Source organism: Candoia aspera, chromosome 1 (assembly GCF_035149785.1).
Source record: "Candoia aspera isolate rCanAsp1 chromosome 1, rCanAsp1.hap2, whole genome shotgun sequence".
NCBI classification, from domain to species: Eukaryota; Metazoa; Chordata; class Lepidosauria; order Squamata; family Boidae; genus Candoia; species Candoia aspera.
The window spans coordinates 189,009,155-189,027,956 of record NC_086153.1 but is presented as its reverse complement, the minus strand read 5'-3'; the positions used below and the strand labels follow the sequence as shown (position 1 = coordinate 189,027,956).

The 18,802-nt window shown below is 38.1% G+C and overlaps 1 protein-coding gene across 1 annotated transcript in view; it reads right to left on the bottom strand.

The window, feature by feature from the left end:
- TTN (titin) overlaps positions 1 to 18,802 on the bottom strand; it is a 286,118-nt gene that overhangs the window by 84,141 nt on the left and 183,175 nt on the right. The window contains exons 206-233 of the mRNA XM_063305418.1: positions 17,977 to 18,119; positions 15,463 to 15,586; positions 14,746 to 15,012; positions 13,672 to 13,769; positions 12,593 to 12,761; positions 12,248 to 12,514; positions 11,265 to 11,531; positions 10,898 to 11,176; positions 10,390 to 10,798; positions 10,176 to 10,300; positions 9,808 to 10,074; positions 8,882 to 9,151; positions 8,357 to 8,659; positions 7,957 to 8,259; positions 7,356 to 7,543; positions 7,158 to 7,272; positions 6,148 to 6,432; positions 5,274 to 5,425; positions 5,028 to 5,175; positions 4,517 to 4,694; positions 4,305 to 4,426; positions 3,870 to 4,157; positions 3,488 to 3,784; positions 2,944 to 3,130; positions 1,659 to 1,774; positions 1,274 to 1,573; positions 583 to 882; positions 382 to 487 (exon numbers count right to left, since the gene is read on the bottom strand). Coding sequence (XP_063161488.1) covers positions 382 to 487; positions 583 to 882; positions 1,274 to 1,573; positions 1,659 to 1,774; positions 2,944 to 3,130; positions 3,488 to 3,784; positions 3,870 to 4,157; positions 4,305 to 4,426; positions 4,517 to 4,694; positions 5,028 to 5,175; positions 5,274 to 5,425; positions 6,148 to 6,432; positions 7,158 to 7,272; positions 7,356 to 7,543; positions 7,957 to 8,259; positions 8,357 to 8,659; positions 8,882 to 9,151; positions 9,808 to 10,074; positions 10,176 to 10,300; positions 10,390 to 10,798; positions 10,898 to 11,176; positions 11,265 to 11,531; positions 12,248 to 12,514; positions 12,593 to 12,761; positions 13,672 to 13,769; positions 14,746 to 15,012; positions 15,463 to 15,586; positions 17,977 to 18,119 — 6,073 coding nt within the window. The remainder of the gene's footprint in view (positions 1 to 381; positions 488 to 582; positions 883 to 1,273; positions 1,574 to 1,658; positions 1,775 to 2,943; positions 3,131 to 3,487; positions 3,785 to 3,869; positions 4,158 to 4,304; positions 4,427 to 4,516; positions 4,695 to 5,027; positions 5,176 to 5,273; positions 5,426 to 6,147; positions 6,433 to 7,157; positions 7,273 to 7,355; positions 7,544 to 7,956; positions 8,260 to 8,356; positions 8,660 to 8,881; positions 9,152 to 9,807; positions 10,075 to 10,175; positions 10,301 to 10,389; positions 10,799 to 10,897; positions 11,177 to 11,264; positions 11,532 to 12,247; positions 12,515 to 12,592; positions 12,762 to 13,671; positions 13,770 to 14,745; positions 15,013 to 15,462; positions 15,587 to 17,976; positions 18,120 to 18,802) is intronic.

Here is an 18,802-nt window from a genome sequence, read left to right as displayed (position 1 = left end):
CAAACGACTCCACTTATAAAACTTTCAAATTCAATTTAACACTCTTACCCTTGAATGCAGATGACCAACCTGATCATACATTAGAATGCATACCAAAAAAATTATCATATCCCACTTCTCTCAATCCAGAGCAAATCTTTGTCACTTGGAGGCTTGATGACTCTATTTATTATTTGGCATACTTCATCTGTCTTCCATACTTCCCCTAAATTTCCTATTGGTTTCTGGAAAATGGGAGCTCTGAATGTAAAAGCTTTAATAATTTCTCTCTATTGATGTATCTTTAGACTGATTTTCTAACATTAACATTAATATTTCACATACAGCACATTTGATCTTTACACCAATATTTCTACTGTATGACTTTATTAGTAACATTACCGTTGAATGGGTCTGCCACCGTCATTCTTAGGCGGTTCCCATTTTAAGTCAACATGTCTCTTTGTCACCTCAACTGGTGTAAGTGCATATGGTGCTCCAGGGGTAGCTAAAACAAATAAAATTCACATTAGGAAAACCAGTATTTAGAAATGGGAGCTAGCTTGTTGGACTGAATTTTGGACATAGACTCTAAAAACTTACTGAAAGTATCTTTAGCTAGAACCGAGTCCTCGATTTCGCAGTAATCGCTCTGTCCCACTGCATTTTCAGCAGCCACACGGAATACGTAGAGGGAGCCTTCCGTCAGAGGTGTCACAGTGTATTTGGTGTCTTTTACTGTGGTATCCACAGTCTGCCAGCCTTTCCGCCGCACATCCCTCTTTTCAACAATGTAGTTTGTGATTGGAGAACCCCCGTCTTTTTCTGGCACTGTCCATTTAAGGTCTGCGGTGTTTTTAGTGATATTAATGACCTCGAGCCATCGTGGCGGTGAAGGGGGATCTACGAAGACATTAAAGAAAAATGGTTTTCCTTTGGAAAAAAGCAGCAAGGAATCTATCAAGCAGTGGGTTAAAGGCAAACATGTGTTTTTTTTTAAAAAAGCATAATTTTATTGAAGAATTTTTTAAGAAGATAACAGCAACACAAATATTAGAAAAGGAACAAAGAAAATAAGAAAGAATAGTGAATAAGTAAGAAAGAAAGAAAGAACAGGAAGAGGAAGAGGAGGAAAGGAGGAAGGAAGTTTATAAAGAAATGGCTCCTGATCTTTTTGACAGGGGTTATAAACGTGTTTATATTCTACCCTCTTTCCAGGTTAAAGGCAAATGTGTTTCTAAAGCTTTCAAGCTCTGCTCAGCCTCAGCCCTGATTCTCAGGAAGAGTTACTCACTCAGCCTCTCCTTGCACAAAACAGGGTCACTGGGTTCACTGGGTTCGCTCTCCCCAGCCTTGTTCACAGCTCTTACTCGGAAGGAATATTCCTGTTTCTCCATGAGTCCCTTGAGGAAATGTTCGGTCGTGGGGACACCTTCAGCCACTCTCACCCATTCATCTGTACCCGTCTTTAACAGCTCAATGACGTAGGATTCAATTTTGGCACCCCCATCATGTTCTGGTTTTGTCCACTGTAGGAAACACGATGTCTTGGCAACATCCTTCACCGTTGGTTTCCCAGGAGGCCATGGAGGATCTGGACATAAATTGAACATTTAGATCTGGCAGGCTAATGCTAAAAAAGGGTTTAAATTATACTATTAATCTAAGATAATTTTTACCAATGGGATCCTTCACTAAGATTGCATCTGTGGGTTTGCTCGGTTTTCCTGGCCCAGCAAGATTCTCTGCCAAGACCCGGAACTTGTACTTCTTATGGTTCGTAAGACCCTTTACCCTAATAATAATGAGAAAAATATATATATTTAGATGTACATTTAACAGTAAATATTATTAAACGTGTACTATGCTGGTCTATATCCTTCCACAGATATAAATAAAAAACATTAAGCAATTTATAAAAAACATTAAGCAATTTATATCTGTCATATAAATATTATAAAGAGATTTCTTGTGGCATGATGCTTATGTAAAGCTTTCTCATGCCAACACGTCTTGCCATCACTGAAGCACAATATAAACTCTGTTATCAGTTAATGCACATGAATATTTTTGTAAATTGCTTAATATTTTAAGGAAGTAGTTACTCATTGCAGAGGACATTATGTGATATTGTCTTGCTGCGTATTTATAAACTGATAGGCGCTCTTAACCATGTGTGTGTGTGTTTGTATGCGTATCTGTGAAATACAATTGTTCCTGTCTAATGACAGAACAGCATTCTCTCCACTTCACCTGGAAGACTGGTGAAACCTCAATGGCAGATATTGGTGGTTTTAAAAGGAGAAATGATGGGCAAGTGGAGGCCTATGTCCTTTGGTTTACTGGCTCCTTGCCTATTCAGGGCCTTCACACAATAAGCATACCATTCCCCTTCCTTAAGTGGTGCCAGTTCCATGGCTGTTGCCCTGTATTTTAAGCAGGTCGGCAACAAAAATAATAATAAAAATGCTTGCTATATACAGTATATGTACCAGCTCATCTGTGAGCTAATATACAGGATCAACATGTATTATTTTAGAAAGCAGCAGATACAGCACATAGATATGAATGATTTAAACAATTCAAGTTACTAGAAGAGGTTCCACTATCAACACAAATTCTCCTGAACTGCTTCAGTGACAGACAACCACTAATTGTTATTATTTATCACACGAGTGGTGGTTCCTACACTGTAGCGAAGATGACTATGGAGAGGATTTGTGATATATATTGCCACCAGCTTATGAGGATTCAAATAATGGGCAGCAAGACAATTATCTGGAGCCAATATATCCTCTCATTCATAATACTATATCAAGTGTATGTATTTGTTTTTATCTGAAAACACCATTTATTTTTCTTCTGAAAGAATATATGTATTTGTTTTTATCTGAAAACACCATTTATTTTTCTTCTGAAAGAATATAATACAAAATGTATTCTGAAAGAATATAATGATCTTACTTGAATGTTGTATCTTTAGTTGGTATTTTATTGCATCGTATCCATTTATCCTGATCAGGGTCAAACCGTTCAACCCAGTAGCCGGTGATAGGGCTGCCACCATCTTCATCTGGTTCAGTCCAAGTTAAAGTTACAGAATCTTTAGTGATCTCAATAGGCTTCACTCCTGTTGGAGGACCTGGTGTATCTGAACCAAGAAATCAGAAACCAAAATTAACAGTCAGGTATTTGTAATTTCTATGCAAATGTGAGAGAGCCCATTTCTAGCCAAATGCCACTGAACGTAGCACAGCCATGCTTGATACTGGCTGCTTCTCTGTTTGGCAAGCTGCTCACGGGTATCAGCTCCCCCTGTGCATTGGCACGTTCTGCAAACATTATCTCCATACTACCAGGAACACCAAAAATGATGGGGAGGTGAGAAGGTTCTCATAAAATGATTCACTGGTTGGAATGGCTGCCCCAACTGAAAGGGTTTGCAGCAGTTTCCATGTGTCAGTCATTCTGAGATAAGTGGACCTGCCTTTCAAAGGAACAGACTTACCAAATGGATATTTAGCAATTATAGGACTGGATAGTGCTGGTTCTCCAACTCCATACATGTTCTCTGCACTGACTCTGAAGATGTATTCTTTAAGGGGTGTAAGGTTTGTAACTTTGAATTTTGTTTCCTTGATGGTGGATGATAATTTGTGCCATATTTCACTGTCCGCAGCTCTTTGCTCTAGAACATAGTTTGTGATTTTGGATCCGCCGTCGTCTCGAGGAGGATTCCATGTCAAAAGGCAAGACACATTTGTTATATCAGACACATCAAAAGCAGCTGGTGGACCAGGCTTATCTGTGGAAACATAACAACAGTTTGAGCTTCCTCTTCAGCTATGTAATTAGGAAGATACTGAGAATTAATCACAGAAATAGCATACCTAGAACATTAACTTCAACAGTTGCTGTTGCCCGTCCACTGGTATTTACAGCTTCAATAATATAGGTGCCAGTATCACTCCTCTTGCTCTCTGTTATTATCACTGTGGAATAGTTAGGCTTGGTTTCAATGGAGATCCTTTTGTCAGGTCTCAAGATATGTTCTGCTTTGGTCCAGGTAACCCGAGGTTCGGGCTTTCCAGTGACTCTTGCAGGCAGCTCTATCTTAGTTCCAGCTTTGACCGTGATTCCAGCAAGTAATTTCACATCTAAGAAAATCTCTGGAGCCTCTGATTTGCAGAGAATAAAAATAGCATGAATAAAATATGTTATACATAGAATAGCCCATTTCACACACGAGTATAGGTGTATACCTCCCCAATACTTTCAATAATAAAAATTATACGTTGCTATAACATAACTCAATAACTAATTACCCATTGCGTCCACTGCCTGGATTTCATCTGTTGGCTTGCTTGGTTTACTGGCTCCTTGCCTATTCAGGGCCTTCACACGGTAAGCATACCATTCCCCTTCCTTAAGAGGTGCCACTTCCATTCTGTTAATCAGAATACCATTTCAGTTAATAGTATCATTAAATGTCATAAGATTCATTTCTAAAAGAATTCTACCTACTGCCACCACTTACTTGGTCTCAACTACAGGTTCACCACAGGGCTCCCATTTGTCAGTGCCACGCTGGCACTTTTCAACTATGTAGCCTTTGATACGTGAGCCACCATCAAATTTAGGTGGATCCCACGTAAGGAAAATGGACTTAGATGTTGGGTCTCTCCATTTAACGTTTTCTGGTGGATCAGGAACCGCTGTAAAAGGGAAAATGTGTTATCTTATCACTGTGGGTGGAACGTGAATGGAACGACATTTTCACTTCCACTAAATGGTATCTGGATTTCTGCTGACCTCCCCTGCCAGTTGGCCATAGTAGTCTTGTGCAAAACTGTTATTATTCAGTTAAGTCCTGCATTCTAACAGCTTTTCCCAATATGCAGATGGCTGCATTAGACAGGAGGAAGTTAGAAAGCCTGTGGTGCAATCAAAAAAGTCTGCATTTGGTTTTCTTTTTCAATGGGTTTGTTAACTCATGACACTTAGCATGAGTAATTTAATAATTAGAATAACTAAGAAAGAAAACTCACTAGCAGGTGCTGTCATATTAACTGGCTCATCAATGTAAGCAGGTTCTCCTGGTCCACACTTGTTGCATGCTGACACTCTGAATAAGTATTCTTTTCCTTGGGCAAGATCTGGGACAGTAAACTCTTGGTCAAGAACCTTGTCAATCACCTGCAAACATAAGAGGTTCCTTTTCGTATCGTAGCACAGAATATTTCCAACATTAAAAAACTTATTCTATTAAAAACATTCTTCTATTTAACACATACTTTAATCCATGTTTTGCGGCTCACTTCACGTTTCTCAACAAGATAGCCAGTCAAAGGACTTCCTCCATCACTTTCAGGTGGTTCCCAAGTTAGTTGTACTGTGCTCCTAGTTATTTCTCCAACTTTTAGTTCTCTTGGGGCACTTGGGCGAGCTGAAAGTAAATGCATATCATATTATAAACCTGTAACACAGCTATTCATTTATTTATTTACAGAAGCTTATACACCACTTCAATCATAAGTGACTGAGCAGCTTACACTCCAAATACAGTAATCAGATTAAAATCTAATACAGTACAACACAACACAGTACAACACAACACAACACAATACAACTCAATAAAACACAACAGAACACAATACAATATAACCAAACAACCAGATACAATATTCTACAGGAACTACATCGCCATAGGAACTAAAATTCATCCACCCCCAAAGGTCCTCTGGAAGAGCCAAGGTTTAATGGCATTCCAGAATCATAGCAGGGATTTGGATGATGATGTTTGAGATGAAACATTTTGGTTATGGGGTTTATAGAAACTGGCTTTAGCCCTAATTCATCATACTTTTATTTAAAAAAATACATATATCATGTGATCCTATACATAAGGATACCTACATAAGTCCAATTATTTTCAGTAGTGCTTAATCCTGAGTAAGTTTATATAAAATTATACCCTGAATATTTATATAAAGGCAATCTCTTTTATATTATGGAATTTCATAATAAAAAAGCAGAAGTTAATGTAATTAGTGTTATATATAATGAAAAGTGCTGATTGTTACTCATTTCGTCATTTTATGTTTACATTTAATTTACAATAATTTACAATACATAGACATTTATTTGACATTAAAACTGAATGCTCACCAATGACATTAACATCAATTTCTCCTGACACAGATGATACAGGATTGACTAATTTCAGAGTATATATGCCTTTATCTGGCCGTTCACTTGGTGTAATAGTAAGTTGTGCAAAAGCTGCACTAGTCTCAATTTTCACCCGATTGCCATCTTCTAAAACTTTGCCACCCACTGACCAGGTGGCCGTGGGAACAGGATAGCCCGTGATGGGAACATGGATTTTGACTGGCTCTGGAACAATAACTTCAAGTCCATCTTTAAATCCACTTAAGTCCATTGTAGGTCCAACTGAAAAACAAAGACAATTTGTGCCAATTAATGTTTCTATTATGGTTTTAATTTTTATTTACTGCAGCTGTGAAAGGGCAGTTGCCATAATTGGAAGTATTACTATAAAGTGACTCCTCTAACTATTCGATGTAAGACTTTTTCCCCTCAGTCTGATGAAACTGCAGTGTAGAAAGCTGTAAGAAGGCTTGTTCCATTTTAAGAACAATTTTATGGAAGTATAGTGGTAAATGTTTATTTGCTTAACAGGCAGCATTCAATAGTAGCTCTCATAATCAGGAATAATAGAACTACAGGGAATTGTTTATCATTTTCCTCCATTTCTGCACAGTGATGTCCCTTGCACAGAACATTTGACAAGTTCTTTTGCTCATGGCAAAGTCCACCTCTGGATCTACACGGTGAAGATGTGAAGTAGCTGCAAAGGTTTAGCTGCATCAAGGCCTCCCAAAGCCTTGGTTTGCCAGCTATCCAGATGGAGGCGTTTTCTGGATATGCCCCTGCATACCCAGAAGAGCCTTAAGATAGCCAAACTGAACCTCTGAGTGGCTGCAGTAGATTTTCATGCAACAGATGATCTGTACATACCTACTGTTTTGTAATAAGTATTCTTTAGTTGCAAACCAGTGTTGTGAAACCCATACACGCGGATTGATTTTAGTAATAAGCATATATAACATTTACTTTGAACTGCTGACCTTGTCAGATAAATGAAATCTACTTACCATGAGGATCATCTGCAGTTAGTGGTCCAATAGCCTCAGCTGGATCTGATATACCAGCAGCATTTTCTGCAGACACTCTATAATAATACTTAGCTAGAGGTGTCAATCCAGTCACCTGCCAAGACACAGGCAATTGTTGTAAATGACATCACTGAAAACAATCTAATACTTAATGAACTTCAAAAAGAAGTAACTCACTTTATAAGAAAGCTTAGGTACAAGCTTTAGATTGCAGCGAATCCAGTCATCTGTTCCCTCTTCACGTCGTTCTATAATGTAACCCAAAATTGGACTTCCTCCATCTTTTACTGGAGGCTCCCATGTCAGTTTCACAGATGACTTAGTTTGGTCAGAATGATCAAGGTTAATGGGAGGACTTGGTCTTTCTGCAAGGCATAATAATTTGGAAGGTATAACTATTGCTCACTTCAAGAAGGATGTACAAAATACAAAAATAAACAGATGAAATTATGTCTGTGGAAATCTCTGACTATTCCTAAAATAGCACAGTAGAACCTGGCCAGAATCGTCTAATGAAATATCCTTCATATCTATTGATCCTTCCTCCATGAACATGGAAAACATCTAAAAAAATTGGCCTTCTGTTTTGAATTTGATACTTCTATTCTCTCTTTTTTATATAGCTAATGATTTCTTAAATCATAAATGCTGAAACTACTTTTTCATATATCAACCCTTCCTAATTCTCCTCATGCCTTTTCTATGCTCATATTTATGAATAAATAAAATTAGCCCTGAGAGACATGGAAAACTACTCTCTTATTGTCTGCATACTAACCAATTGGATCTGTAATTTTCACTGCGTGTGTAGATGCACTGGGTTTGCCAACTCCAATTTGGTTTTGTGCTCTGACCCTGAAAAAGTACTCTTTGTTCTCTACAACATCGGTCAACGTTGCAGATAATTCATGGGCTGCTGTAGTCATGGCTGGCTCCCACTTGATGGATCCTTTCTCCCGCAGCTCAATCACATATCCCGTAATTGGAGATCCTCCATCATATTCTGGTGGCTCCCAGGTAAGAGTTGCGCTGGACCTGTTCACATCAGCAACCTGGACATTAAGAGGAGGACCTGGCACCTCTGCAAAGTGGGAAGAAAATTACGAACATAGGTTACTTCTACTCTAAAGTATTTAAGTAACATTGATCTCCTCAAGTATCTTGAGCTATTTGCTTACCAAATTTGCTCTTTGCCTCAACAGGTTTGTCTGTTACCACAGGTTCACCAGTGCCGACTCTGTTTTTCGCACTCACACGGAAGAGATACTCCACTCCTCCTTTCTGAAGACCGGTTACTGTATATTCACAACTATCAGCACGATCAGTTGCCAAAATCCAGGTCTTGCGTTTGATGTCACGCCTTTCCACTACATAACCTGTGATCTTACTACCACCATCACTTTCTGGTTCTTCCCATGCAAGGCTGACTTCACCATCAAATGTTTCTGTGACTTCCAAGTTCCTCACTGGGCCAGGGACATCTGAGAGGAAAAGGAAGCATGATACATTCAAGGCAAATCTGTTTTGAGTGCAACATAAGCATTATAGCTCAGTGGTTGCATGAGTATTTACTTCTTTTAATTCCAATTTTAACTATTAAACTAATGCTTTTTCTTTCTGTATTAAAATGCAGGTACTATTGTTACAAACTACTATTATCAGAAAAAAACTTACTAAAAATAAAATTGGTGGAAATAACTTACTGATTACTTGAACATTGATGTGACCTTCTGCTTTTCCATGTTTATTTTTCAGTATAACTTTGTATCTTCCCTTATGTGATGGTTTGGCTGCAGGAATTCTGAAAGTAGTCCTCTCAGCTGTAGTATCAACAGTCTGAGTGGGTAAGGCTTCATCTTCTTTGAACCACTCAGCTTCTGCTCGTGGATAAGCATCATATGGAACAATCATGGTTAATGGCTGCCCAACATCTACGACAAGATCTTGATCACCTGTCTTTATTTTCGGAGCAGCTAAGAAAAATAATAAAAAGAAATTAGCATTTGAAAAATACGTTACAGAAATGATGCATTCAACAGAGCTTGACAAAGAAAAGCACAGTGAACTTTGATCTTTTAAAATAATTTATTGTGTTAGGTGAGCCCCCTTTCTGGGGAGAGATGGGCGGTGATAGAAATCTGAATAATAAATAAATAAAATTGTAACTACCAGTTGTGGGATTGGGTGTGTCTTGAACTGCAAATCAATTTGGTCTTGTTATCACCTTCATCATTCATAGAGAATTTATCTATGATGGGTAAAGCTTTCTGATTGCTGTAGAGACTACAGTGCACAAAAATTAAATTTACATATTGTGTATAGAATCTCAAAAGATTTCCACACAATGGTGTTCAAGATAACTGATAAAACCTCCATATAGAATAAATAAGGGCTAGTCATTAAAAAAAATAACAATGAGGTATGCAACCAAGACATAAAAACTAGTGGAATTGCATAGTGGTAGATGCAAGAAAGATGTTACACACTTTTTTGTGGGAGACAGGTTTTTTTTTCTTTTGCATTAAAACTAACAATTTCTGGAATTAACATCCAGAAGCAGAGTTGAAAGATTTATGTTATATCTATAACTGTTCTTTCTTCATATGATAAATCAATTTGAAAGACTTACCTGCTAGTTCTAGCTTAGCTCGAGCTTCTTTATCTTTGGCAATAAATCTATATTCTCCTTGGTCACGGGGCCTTATTTCACAGACCTGCAGCCTGTGGATCTTTCCTTCACTCATCATTTGATGTTTATCACCTTGGACTATAATCATGTTGTTTCTCAACCATTTGACCTCCACTTTATCTTTATTCAGTTCAGCAGAAAAGACGACATCAGTACCAGGAGCTTCATAAATATCTTGAGGTGGGCGGATAATCTCAACAGGAATTTCTGATAGAAATATCCATAAACATATATTGTATCACTCTGTTTTTTAACTTAAAAAAAGTACCAAGACCTGGAAAGAAATGTAAATCAAAATTGAAAATTACCTTCAACGAAGAGTCTTGCTCTGGATTTTCTGTCATCCACTCCACAGGAATATTCACATTCATCTTCCAGTCTGCAGTCTTTTATAATTAATCTGTGTAAATTTCCATCCTTTTCAAACTGATACCTTTAGGTCAGATGGAAAAACAGGATTATGCGTTTTATTTAGAAACAAGAACAGAAATAGCAACAACATATAGCTGAACTGGCACTTACTTTTTGCCTTCTTTTATTTCGCGCCCATTTCTGTACCACTTCACAGCTGCTTTCTCTTTGGAAAGCTGGCAACTAAAGACTGCATCATCAAATTCAGTAACTGTCTGGTCCTGCAAATGTTCAATAAAATCTGCAGGTGCTTCTGTGATAATAAGCTCCGCAACAGATTTATCTTGGCCAGCGGTGACAGTGTATTCCCCTTCATCTATAAACCCACAATCTTTAATAATAAGGGAATGCTTGTATCTATCCACTTTGTATAAAATGCGGCGGTCAAAAGTGACTTCTTCACCATTCTTTGTCCATGGAAGTTTTACATTAAGACGGTTAACTTTGCACCAGAATGTGACAGATTTCTTCTCCATTGTTTCAATGTCTTGAAGAGGTTCAACAATTCTGAGATCTTCCTCTGTCATGAGAGATTAATTAAAATGTGATTATTTTATATCCTTGCCTAAATTTGGGTGTGACTGATTTCCTGGATCATTTACTGGTGCAGAGCACTTACCAAGTACAGTTAAATTAGCAGATGTCTTGACGTGTTCTCCTCGCTGATTTGTTAGTGTTACTGTGTAAACTGCCTGGTCATTTAGATGAGCATCTCTGAGCCTTAGAGTATATACTAAATACTTATGGACCATGATGTATTTTGCACTATCAAATATTGGCTCATTATTTTTGTACCATTTAGCTTTGGCACCTTCTGTGTTAACTTCACAGTTGAAGACAAGCTCTTCTCCTTCTTTCACTTTTTGGTCTTTCAGTGGAATAACAATCCTGAGTTTTTCTGTAAATTGAATAAGTATATCATTTGTAAGCTGCATACTGGACCAAACAATAACAGTGTGCATACCAATGTAGAGAGAAAAACTTACCAATCACTTTCAAGTTTGCTTTTGCTTTGACATCTCCAAGCATGACAGTATAACGTCCCTCATCAGCCAAGACAGATTCTTTAATGACCAAGACTCTCTTTTTGCCATCAGAATATATATCATATCTGTCACCTGCTTCAAGAACAGTGTCGCCTCTGAGCCACTGCACATCAACGCCATCTTTAGACACTGAGCAGGAAAACTCTGCCTTTTCTCCTTCAATAACTTCAAGGTTTTGAGGTTTAGTTATAAACTCTGCTGCAAGCTCTGTAAAACATATTATGCATTATAATTTAGCTGTTAGTGGGAAGAAGACAGACTGCTCAATTTAACTGAAAAGTAGTTGTTTTCACACAGCAAAAGATGGCCCATACTGGGAGTTCCCAACTTTTTGAGGCTGATGGCCACATTTGGAAATTTGAAATCATGTTGATGGTATATACTCTCACAAAATGATTCTTGGCTTTCTAATCTGATAGAAAGCACAAATTTACCAGCAGGATTCATTTGATTATCTAAGCTTGCTTTTTTCTTGGCAGGTCACATGTCCCCCCCTCAAAAAAATACCAATGGATGCAGCCACCAGCCTTTTTAAAAAAAATTATTATTATTTTCTAAGAAAGCTTATGGGGCCCAGAGAACTTCTTGGAATTAAAAATGATGCTAAAGTTGCCATTTATTTTGCAGAATGCCAACTTTCCATTTTTTAATTAGAAAGAAAGAAAGAAACCAAGAAAGAAAGAAAGAAAGAAAGAAAGAAAAAAGCCAGGTGGAGCAGGAAGCCTGGTGAGTGGTAAGAATTGTCTGCAGATACATTGGTGGCCCTGGGTGCCATACTGGGGACTGTGGCCTAACACAACCAGAGATTTTTTTGGAATAGACTTTAAACTCTTTATGCTTAAGCAGGAAATGAGCCCAGCACATGCCTACTTAACTGCCCATCCACCCTCTGTTTCTGAAAGATGCCAAAGCAAGTATCTCACCATGGACTTTGAGTTTGCCTGTTGTCTCAGCACTTGGAAGCTTGCAACTGTAGGCTCCTGCATCATCCAGGTGAGCATTGTGAATGATCAAAATTCTCTTTCGGCCGTCAACTTTTTGTTCAACTCTGCCACCCTCAGGCAGCTCCTGGTCGCCTTTGAACCATGTTACTTCTGCACCCGGTTTGGAGACTTCACAAATCAATTTGATGGTATCTGTTTCGTTAACTTCCACATTGGGCAGGTTTTTAGTAAAGACAGCTTCCTCCTCTGTATAAAGGAATCATAGCTTTATTTCATGACAACTGAAATTTACATAAGATAAACACAAAAGGGATTCAGCTTTACCTATCACTGTAAGCATGCCCGAGGTTCTGGCAGCTTTTGCTTCACAAGCATATTCTGCTTCATCGTCAAGTAAACATTTGTTGATGACAAGTATTCTTTCGGCACCTTTTGCAATGATGTCATACTTCTTGCCTTTTTTGATTTCAATTCCATCCCTAAACCACCGTGCCTGTATTAACATCATTGACAAAATATGAAATCCAGTAAAAGACAAAAATGGGTATTAGAATTTCAGCTTTCAAAATATTACTAAAGAATTGAAATCTCAATTTAATGATTATATTGGAATCAACATACTCGGATTTGATATATTGGAGTGACACATCTAGATGACAATATAAACCAGACATTCCAATCTTACTTTCTAGGTCTGGTGATCTAGCTAGGATAACTTTTCTGAGTAAAGAGGCTAATGTGTGCCTTTATGAACTGCTCATATAAAAGGGTGCTGTGCCCAGGATTTCAAATCCTGGTATGAGCAAGTAGAAGGTTGCAGCCCTGGAGCTTTATTTCTAAAAAACTGGCAATATCATCAGTTAAGATGTGTGTAGAGGAAAATTCTCACAAAAGCAGCTGATTGGAAATCTTGGGGCCGTTTTGATAGGATGGCATGTGCATGGCTTTAGCTATTGTGTATATGCACACTGTGATTGGGATTATTGGCCTGGACACAGAGAAGCCTATAAAGTATATACAAATGCAAAGAAGGACAAGGGCAATTTTGCCATCACCTGACAGCCCTTTATATTTATTTGATATTTTCTGCATGATGTAGGACTTCTACCAGTGTAACTGCATAGATCTTTTACTCCCTAACTGAATCTAGTATACAGGCAGAATATTAGGGCTGAGAATGATAGTGAGGAAGGAAGCAATGATAGGAATGTGGTGAATAATGACTGCCTACAAAGTCTAGTGAACATCTTTTGGTTTATGCAAGTGTTTAACACAAGCACATGGCTAGAATCTAACTCTTTGATGGAAACAGGATGAATTCTGATAAATGAAACATAGGCTTTGAGTTTCTAAATAAAACTTATTGAAAAGTTCAGATATTAGGTTTACTAAATATTACAGACCTTAACAGATGGTCGGGAAATTTCACATTCAAACCGAGCCACTTCCTTTTCTTTAACTTCAAGGTCAGTAAGAGGTTTAATAAACTCAACACGAAGGGCTAGAAGAGAAAATGAGTATATTTCAATTAAGAACAGGCCTATATGAAAATGAATGTTTATAACTAAGGCTATTGCGATGCTTTGACTTTTATAGGTGAGCAAAACCAAATAAAATGAAAGTAATGGAGGGCATTTTAGATGTAGGATAAACTCCCTGTGCACTTAGGTAGATGATTGCATTTCATCAGGTTATCAGGTTGACACAGTCACACAACAGAGTCTACTGGAGTGGGCGGCCATAACAAGTTTTTATAATTATTAATAACAATACTGACATCCCTACTTTTGGGGGTATCATACAATTAAGCCTTTGAATTACAATGCTGGAGAAAACTGCAGTAAATACTTGGCTTGAAAGAAGAACAAATTCTTCAATCATAGATGGTTCTGTCCCTGCTGGCCCTTAGGAAGGCCCTGAAGACATGGCTCTGCTATTGTTCTAGGGGTCCAGCAATGGTGGGGAGCATTTACACTAGCTGGGCTGAGTTTGACACAATGATGGATTTTGCCATTAATCATGGTTATTTTTGTTCTAATGTGGTTACTGATGGTTCTATATGTTTGTATATCTGTTTTTAACTTGTTTTTATTGAGTGGTTGTTTTAAACAGTTGTGAGCTGCTCAGAGTCACTTAGGTGAGATGGGTGGCCATACAAATTGAACAAATAAAATAATGAAATGAAATGAGGCCATTCACTGGAAGCACTAACAATGAAACTAAAGCTTCAATATTTGGGGCACAAAGTAGGGAAGCAAGAACCTTTGGAGAAGACCTTGATGCTTGGGAAAACTGAAGCCTACAGAAAAAGAGGCAGCAGAAGACAAGAGGGTTAGCATAAGTTTACAAGAACCCAAAGAAAAAATTGCTGACAGTTCTGGAGAACTACTCTGTTCATTGCGTTATGAAGAATCAGAATTGACTGAACAACACAGCTAAGCATCTAGTTCTTGTAAGGAAATTGCAAGCAGACTTACGTTCAACATTCAAGAAACAAGAAGTTTTGAAATCTTTAGCATCACAGGTGTATGTTTTAGCATCATCCAGTGTGCAATCATGAATGACAAGTTTCCTGACTCTGCCATCAGCAATGATATCATATTTCTTTGTTCTGTGAATTTCCTGACCATTCTTGAACCATTTCACAGGTGCATTTTCTCTGGATATTTCACATTCCAATTCTGCAGTGGCTTCCTCCTCTACAGTTTGGTCCTCAAGGGGTTTAGTAAACTCCACGGGTGCTTCTGAGGAACAAAATAAACCAAATATTTAGGTCTTGTATATTTGACTTAGAGAGAGCCAGTTTGGTGTAGTGGCACTGGGCTAGAAACTGGGAGACTGTGCAGTCTAGTTTTGCCTTAGGCACAAAGCCCGCTGGGTGACCTTGGGCCAAGTCCCTCTGTCTCAGCCCTAGGAAGGAGGCAATGGCAAGCCACTTCCAAAATCTTGCCAAGGAAACTGCAGGGACTGTCTAGGCAGTTGCCAGGAGTCAAAGGCACCAAAAAAAAAAATTACTTGAGAGAACAATATGCTGGAACAACATTATTACCTTCTTTTAAAGACTGAAATATGGCCGTCATTCCAGTCTGCATTTTAGGTTATAAAATAATTATTCAACCAAACACTTCACCTTATCCAGATCAGCATCATCTAGCACCCTATTAAAGGATACATTGTCCTTCTACAAAGCTTACCTTTTACAAAAAGGTTTGCTTTAGTTTTGAAGTCTTTTGCTGTCACTGCAACTTCTCCAGCATCTGTTAGCTTCACATCCCTGAGAACAAGAGTATGAACTCTTCCATCAGCACGGGGGACAACCTAAAAGAAAAGAAAAGAAAAGACTGCATTACAGTCTTATCTTAAATATTTAACATGTAACTTCAATAAATACATATTTAACATCTCTGAATGGGGGCGCACAACTTTTTCCAACCAAGGTGGCACCAGCTCTTGCCTGGCACATCAAGAGCTGAATTCCAAAAGTGGTTTAAGGCTAGGACCCAAAGTCATTGGGAATGTTTTATTTCATATATTTTAATCATCTTTATATTGATATCTGTACTAATACACACACACACACACAGAGAAATATAACTATGTGTATACTGAATCGTTTCCTTTCCCCAACATATACTGTATATGCATTGATTCCACCCCCTCTATATTTATGTCTGTAACAACTATTTTTATTCAGCTGTAATTTATTTAGTCATCAGTAGATGGCAGATACAGTAGTATATAGTTCAGGCAGTGAGATTCAGCACTGAGAAGAAAAAAAAAGCTCTTCCCAAATTAAGGAAAAAATGAAAAACAAACAGTACAGAAGCTCCAATTCAAAGCAGTCCAGGCATAGATATGCATGTATTGGAGCCTTGCAGATTACTTGCTCTAAATGTAATTCTTCTAAAGCATGAGCAGCCACATTAGTTTTGGGGATATAATTCAGGAAAAGGGGCCACAGCAGGTGGCAGCACCTACCACCTTATATGATCTCCCAGACCTAAGCAGAGTCACCCCTTGTTAATACTTGGATGAGAGATCACCAGAGAACCCAGAGCTGTAGACTAGGCCAAGAATTTGAAAAAAAAATATCTCAGAAGAAGGCAAGGCAATGGCAATGGCAATGGTAATGGCCGTGGCAAACTAGACTTGTATTTTTGCCAACAAAACAAGATGGACAGATTCATGTCGGCACTTGTAATCAAGCACATTTTAAAGGAATATCTTTTTCCTTGGGAAAAGAAACTGGGTAGCCTGAATCCAGTCTCAGATCCTTCTCTCCAACAGAGGCTGGTGGAGTTGGTTTCTCTACAATCAGTCACTTGGGTTCTGTATGATCAAATCCAGATGTTGAGTCAAAAGGAGAACAGAGTATACAGGATCCATTTTGCACCATTGTTTGTCATATTGGTGAGATATGTGCAAAAGCTTGTTTCTGCATATGTAATGCCTAAAGCTGGATTGTGCAAGAATGCACTTAAATTCTATATACTTATAGCCTCTTATTCTGACATAAGCAAATAACTTGGAAATAAAAAAGTGCAAACTAATATTAAGAAATAATCACATTGAATCTTTTCACTGAAAAATAATTATATGATTGTTGCTGCTATTATGATAATCTCTGATTTAATTCAGTTGCTGTGTTAGAGTTCTTGTGCTATAACTTCGTGGTGTTTTATTGGAATTATAGTTTGAGTTTTGTTTTAATCTGTTTTAGAGAACTCTGGCCATAGCACAACTGATAAAAGAATATCTTTATTATCTGCTTTATTATCTTTAAAACTCTTAAGAAATAGTAAGCATTGAATTATCCAGGTAGCTAATACACTGGTAGCAGTTTAATCAAATATATGAGAATAACCTACAGTTTTGAACAGCCTGAAAATACTATGCTAAATTCTCAAGCCTGACTAGCCATCAAGCCTTCATTTTAACAAGCAGATTTATATTTTCCTTTGTGGATTTTCTCTAAGTAAGCCCATTATTAACAGATACTCCAATTGCCTAAGCAGATGAACTAATAAAATAAGCATGAAATAAACATTTCATTTAATAGAACCTAGGCAGGCCATTACTTATAATATATAGATGGATGCTAAAGTACTTTAAATAGTCAGTGAACTGCATTCCAGGCAGTTCACATCTTAGTGGTGCTAACACACACTTAACAAAGAGTTAAAAATAGAAAGTGGAAAAAGCTCAACAAGTGACTCTGTCTAGAATGGTATCTCTGGAAGTGTTGCTGAAATGCCTGAAACTGAATTTCCCCAACTCCTTCATCCCTTGTAAGCAAAAACGAATGCTATGTCTGGATTCAGTGGACATGAAACATAAGGAAAGCCAAATAAATAACCTGCAGAATATTTGTTGCCCCTCAACATTAGTGGTGAAAACATTCCCCCAGATTCACTGACATCAGTGACCTCCCTGCACATCAACTTTTTTGAGAATCACTTTTCAACTGGTATTTTAGAATAGCCCTTTGCAAGGCAGTCCGATACACATCTAGCCAGAAGAAATCCCCACTGTGTTAACTGGGGATTAACCCAGCTAGGTGCTGCCAGGTTGTAGCTTCAGCTTAGGGCTTGGAGGCTCACTAATTGGGGTACAAAGATGAACAAGAAAGAAAAGGAGGGAGGTTAGAAAGTGGGAAAACAGTGGGAAAGGTGGGGGAAACAGGATGAAGGAAAGACCATCTACTGTACCTTGTCATTGGGTTCCAATTTCTCTCCCTTCAAGAACCATTCCACTACAATTCCCTCGTAGGAGAGTTCACACTCGAAGGTTGCCGTTTCACCAGCCGTCACAGTAACATCTTTGAGTGGTCTCAGCAGGCCAATGACACGTGCTTGAAGAAGAGAAGAAATCATCTTCAAATTGATCACTTCCACCCTTTATTAACTGCCATAGAGCCTTTTCCCAGGACAGAGAGGGAATATAATCAAGCTGAGCTGTTTAAATTAACAGGGCAAGGGCTGATCACTGGAGATTCCCTACTCACGGAGCTGGTAGCTTTTCAATGAAAAGATCAGCTAGAAAGTTACTTAGCATCTGTGTCCTTGCCAAGCCCCACATGCCTCTTGCTAGATAAGGAGGGAGCCATCCAAAATAGCAAACCCTTTCTATTGGCTAGAGAGGGAAGCAGTCTCCAACTATTCAGAGTTATCCTGTTAATCAATCTACTAGCACTTTCTACAACTGCTGTGTTATCTCTCCAATCTTAAAACCCAAATTCAAACTCTGAGAAGATAGCTATGAGCAAATACTTCATTTTTATCCATTTATACTGCATAGCAACTGACTGGAGACGGCGTAATTAACCCAGTTAATGGTTAGGTTAAAAGTTTATATGATACAAAAGAAAACGCAAACTGAATTAGAAATATCAGATTGAATTAGCTAACTGAATACCATTACAATAGTGATAAGATGCTGGACTACCTTAATATGCCAGAATATCTGAATCATCCCCAGTGACCCCTCCTCTCCACTCTTATCTGACTGTTTCCCATTCAGATCCATAGGACTAAC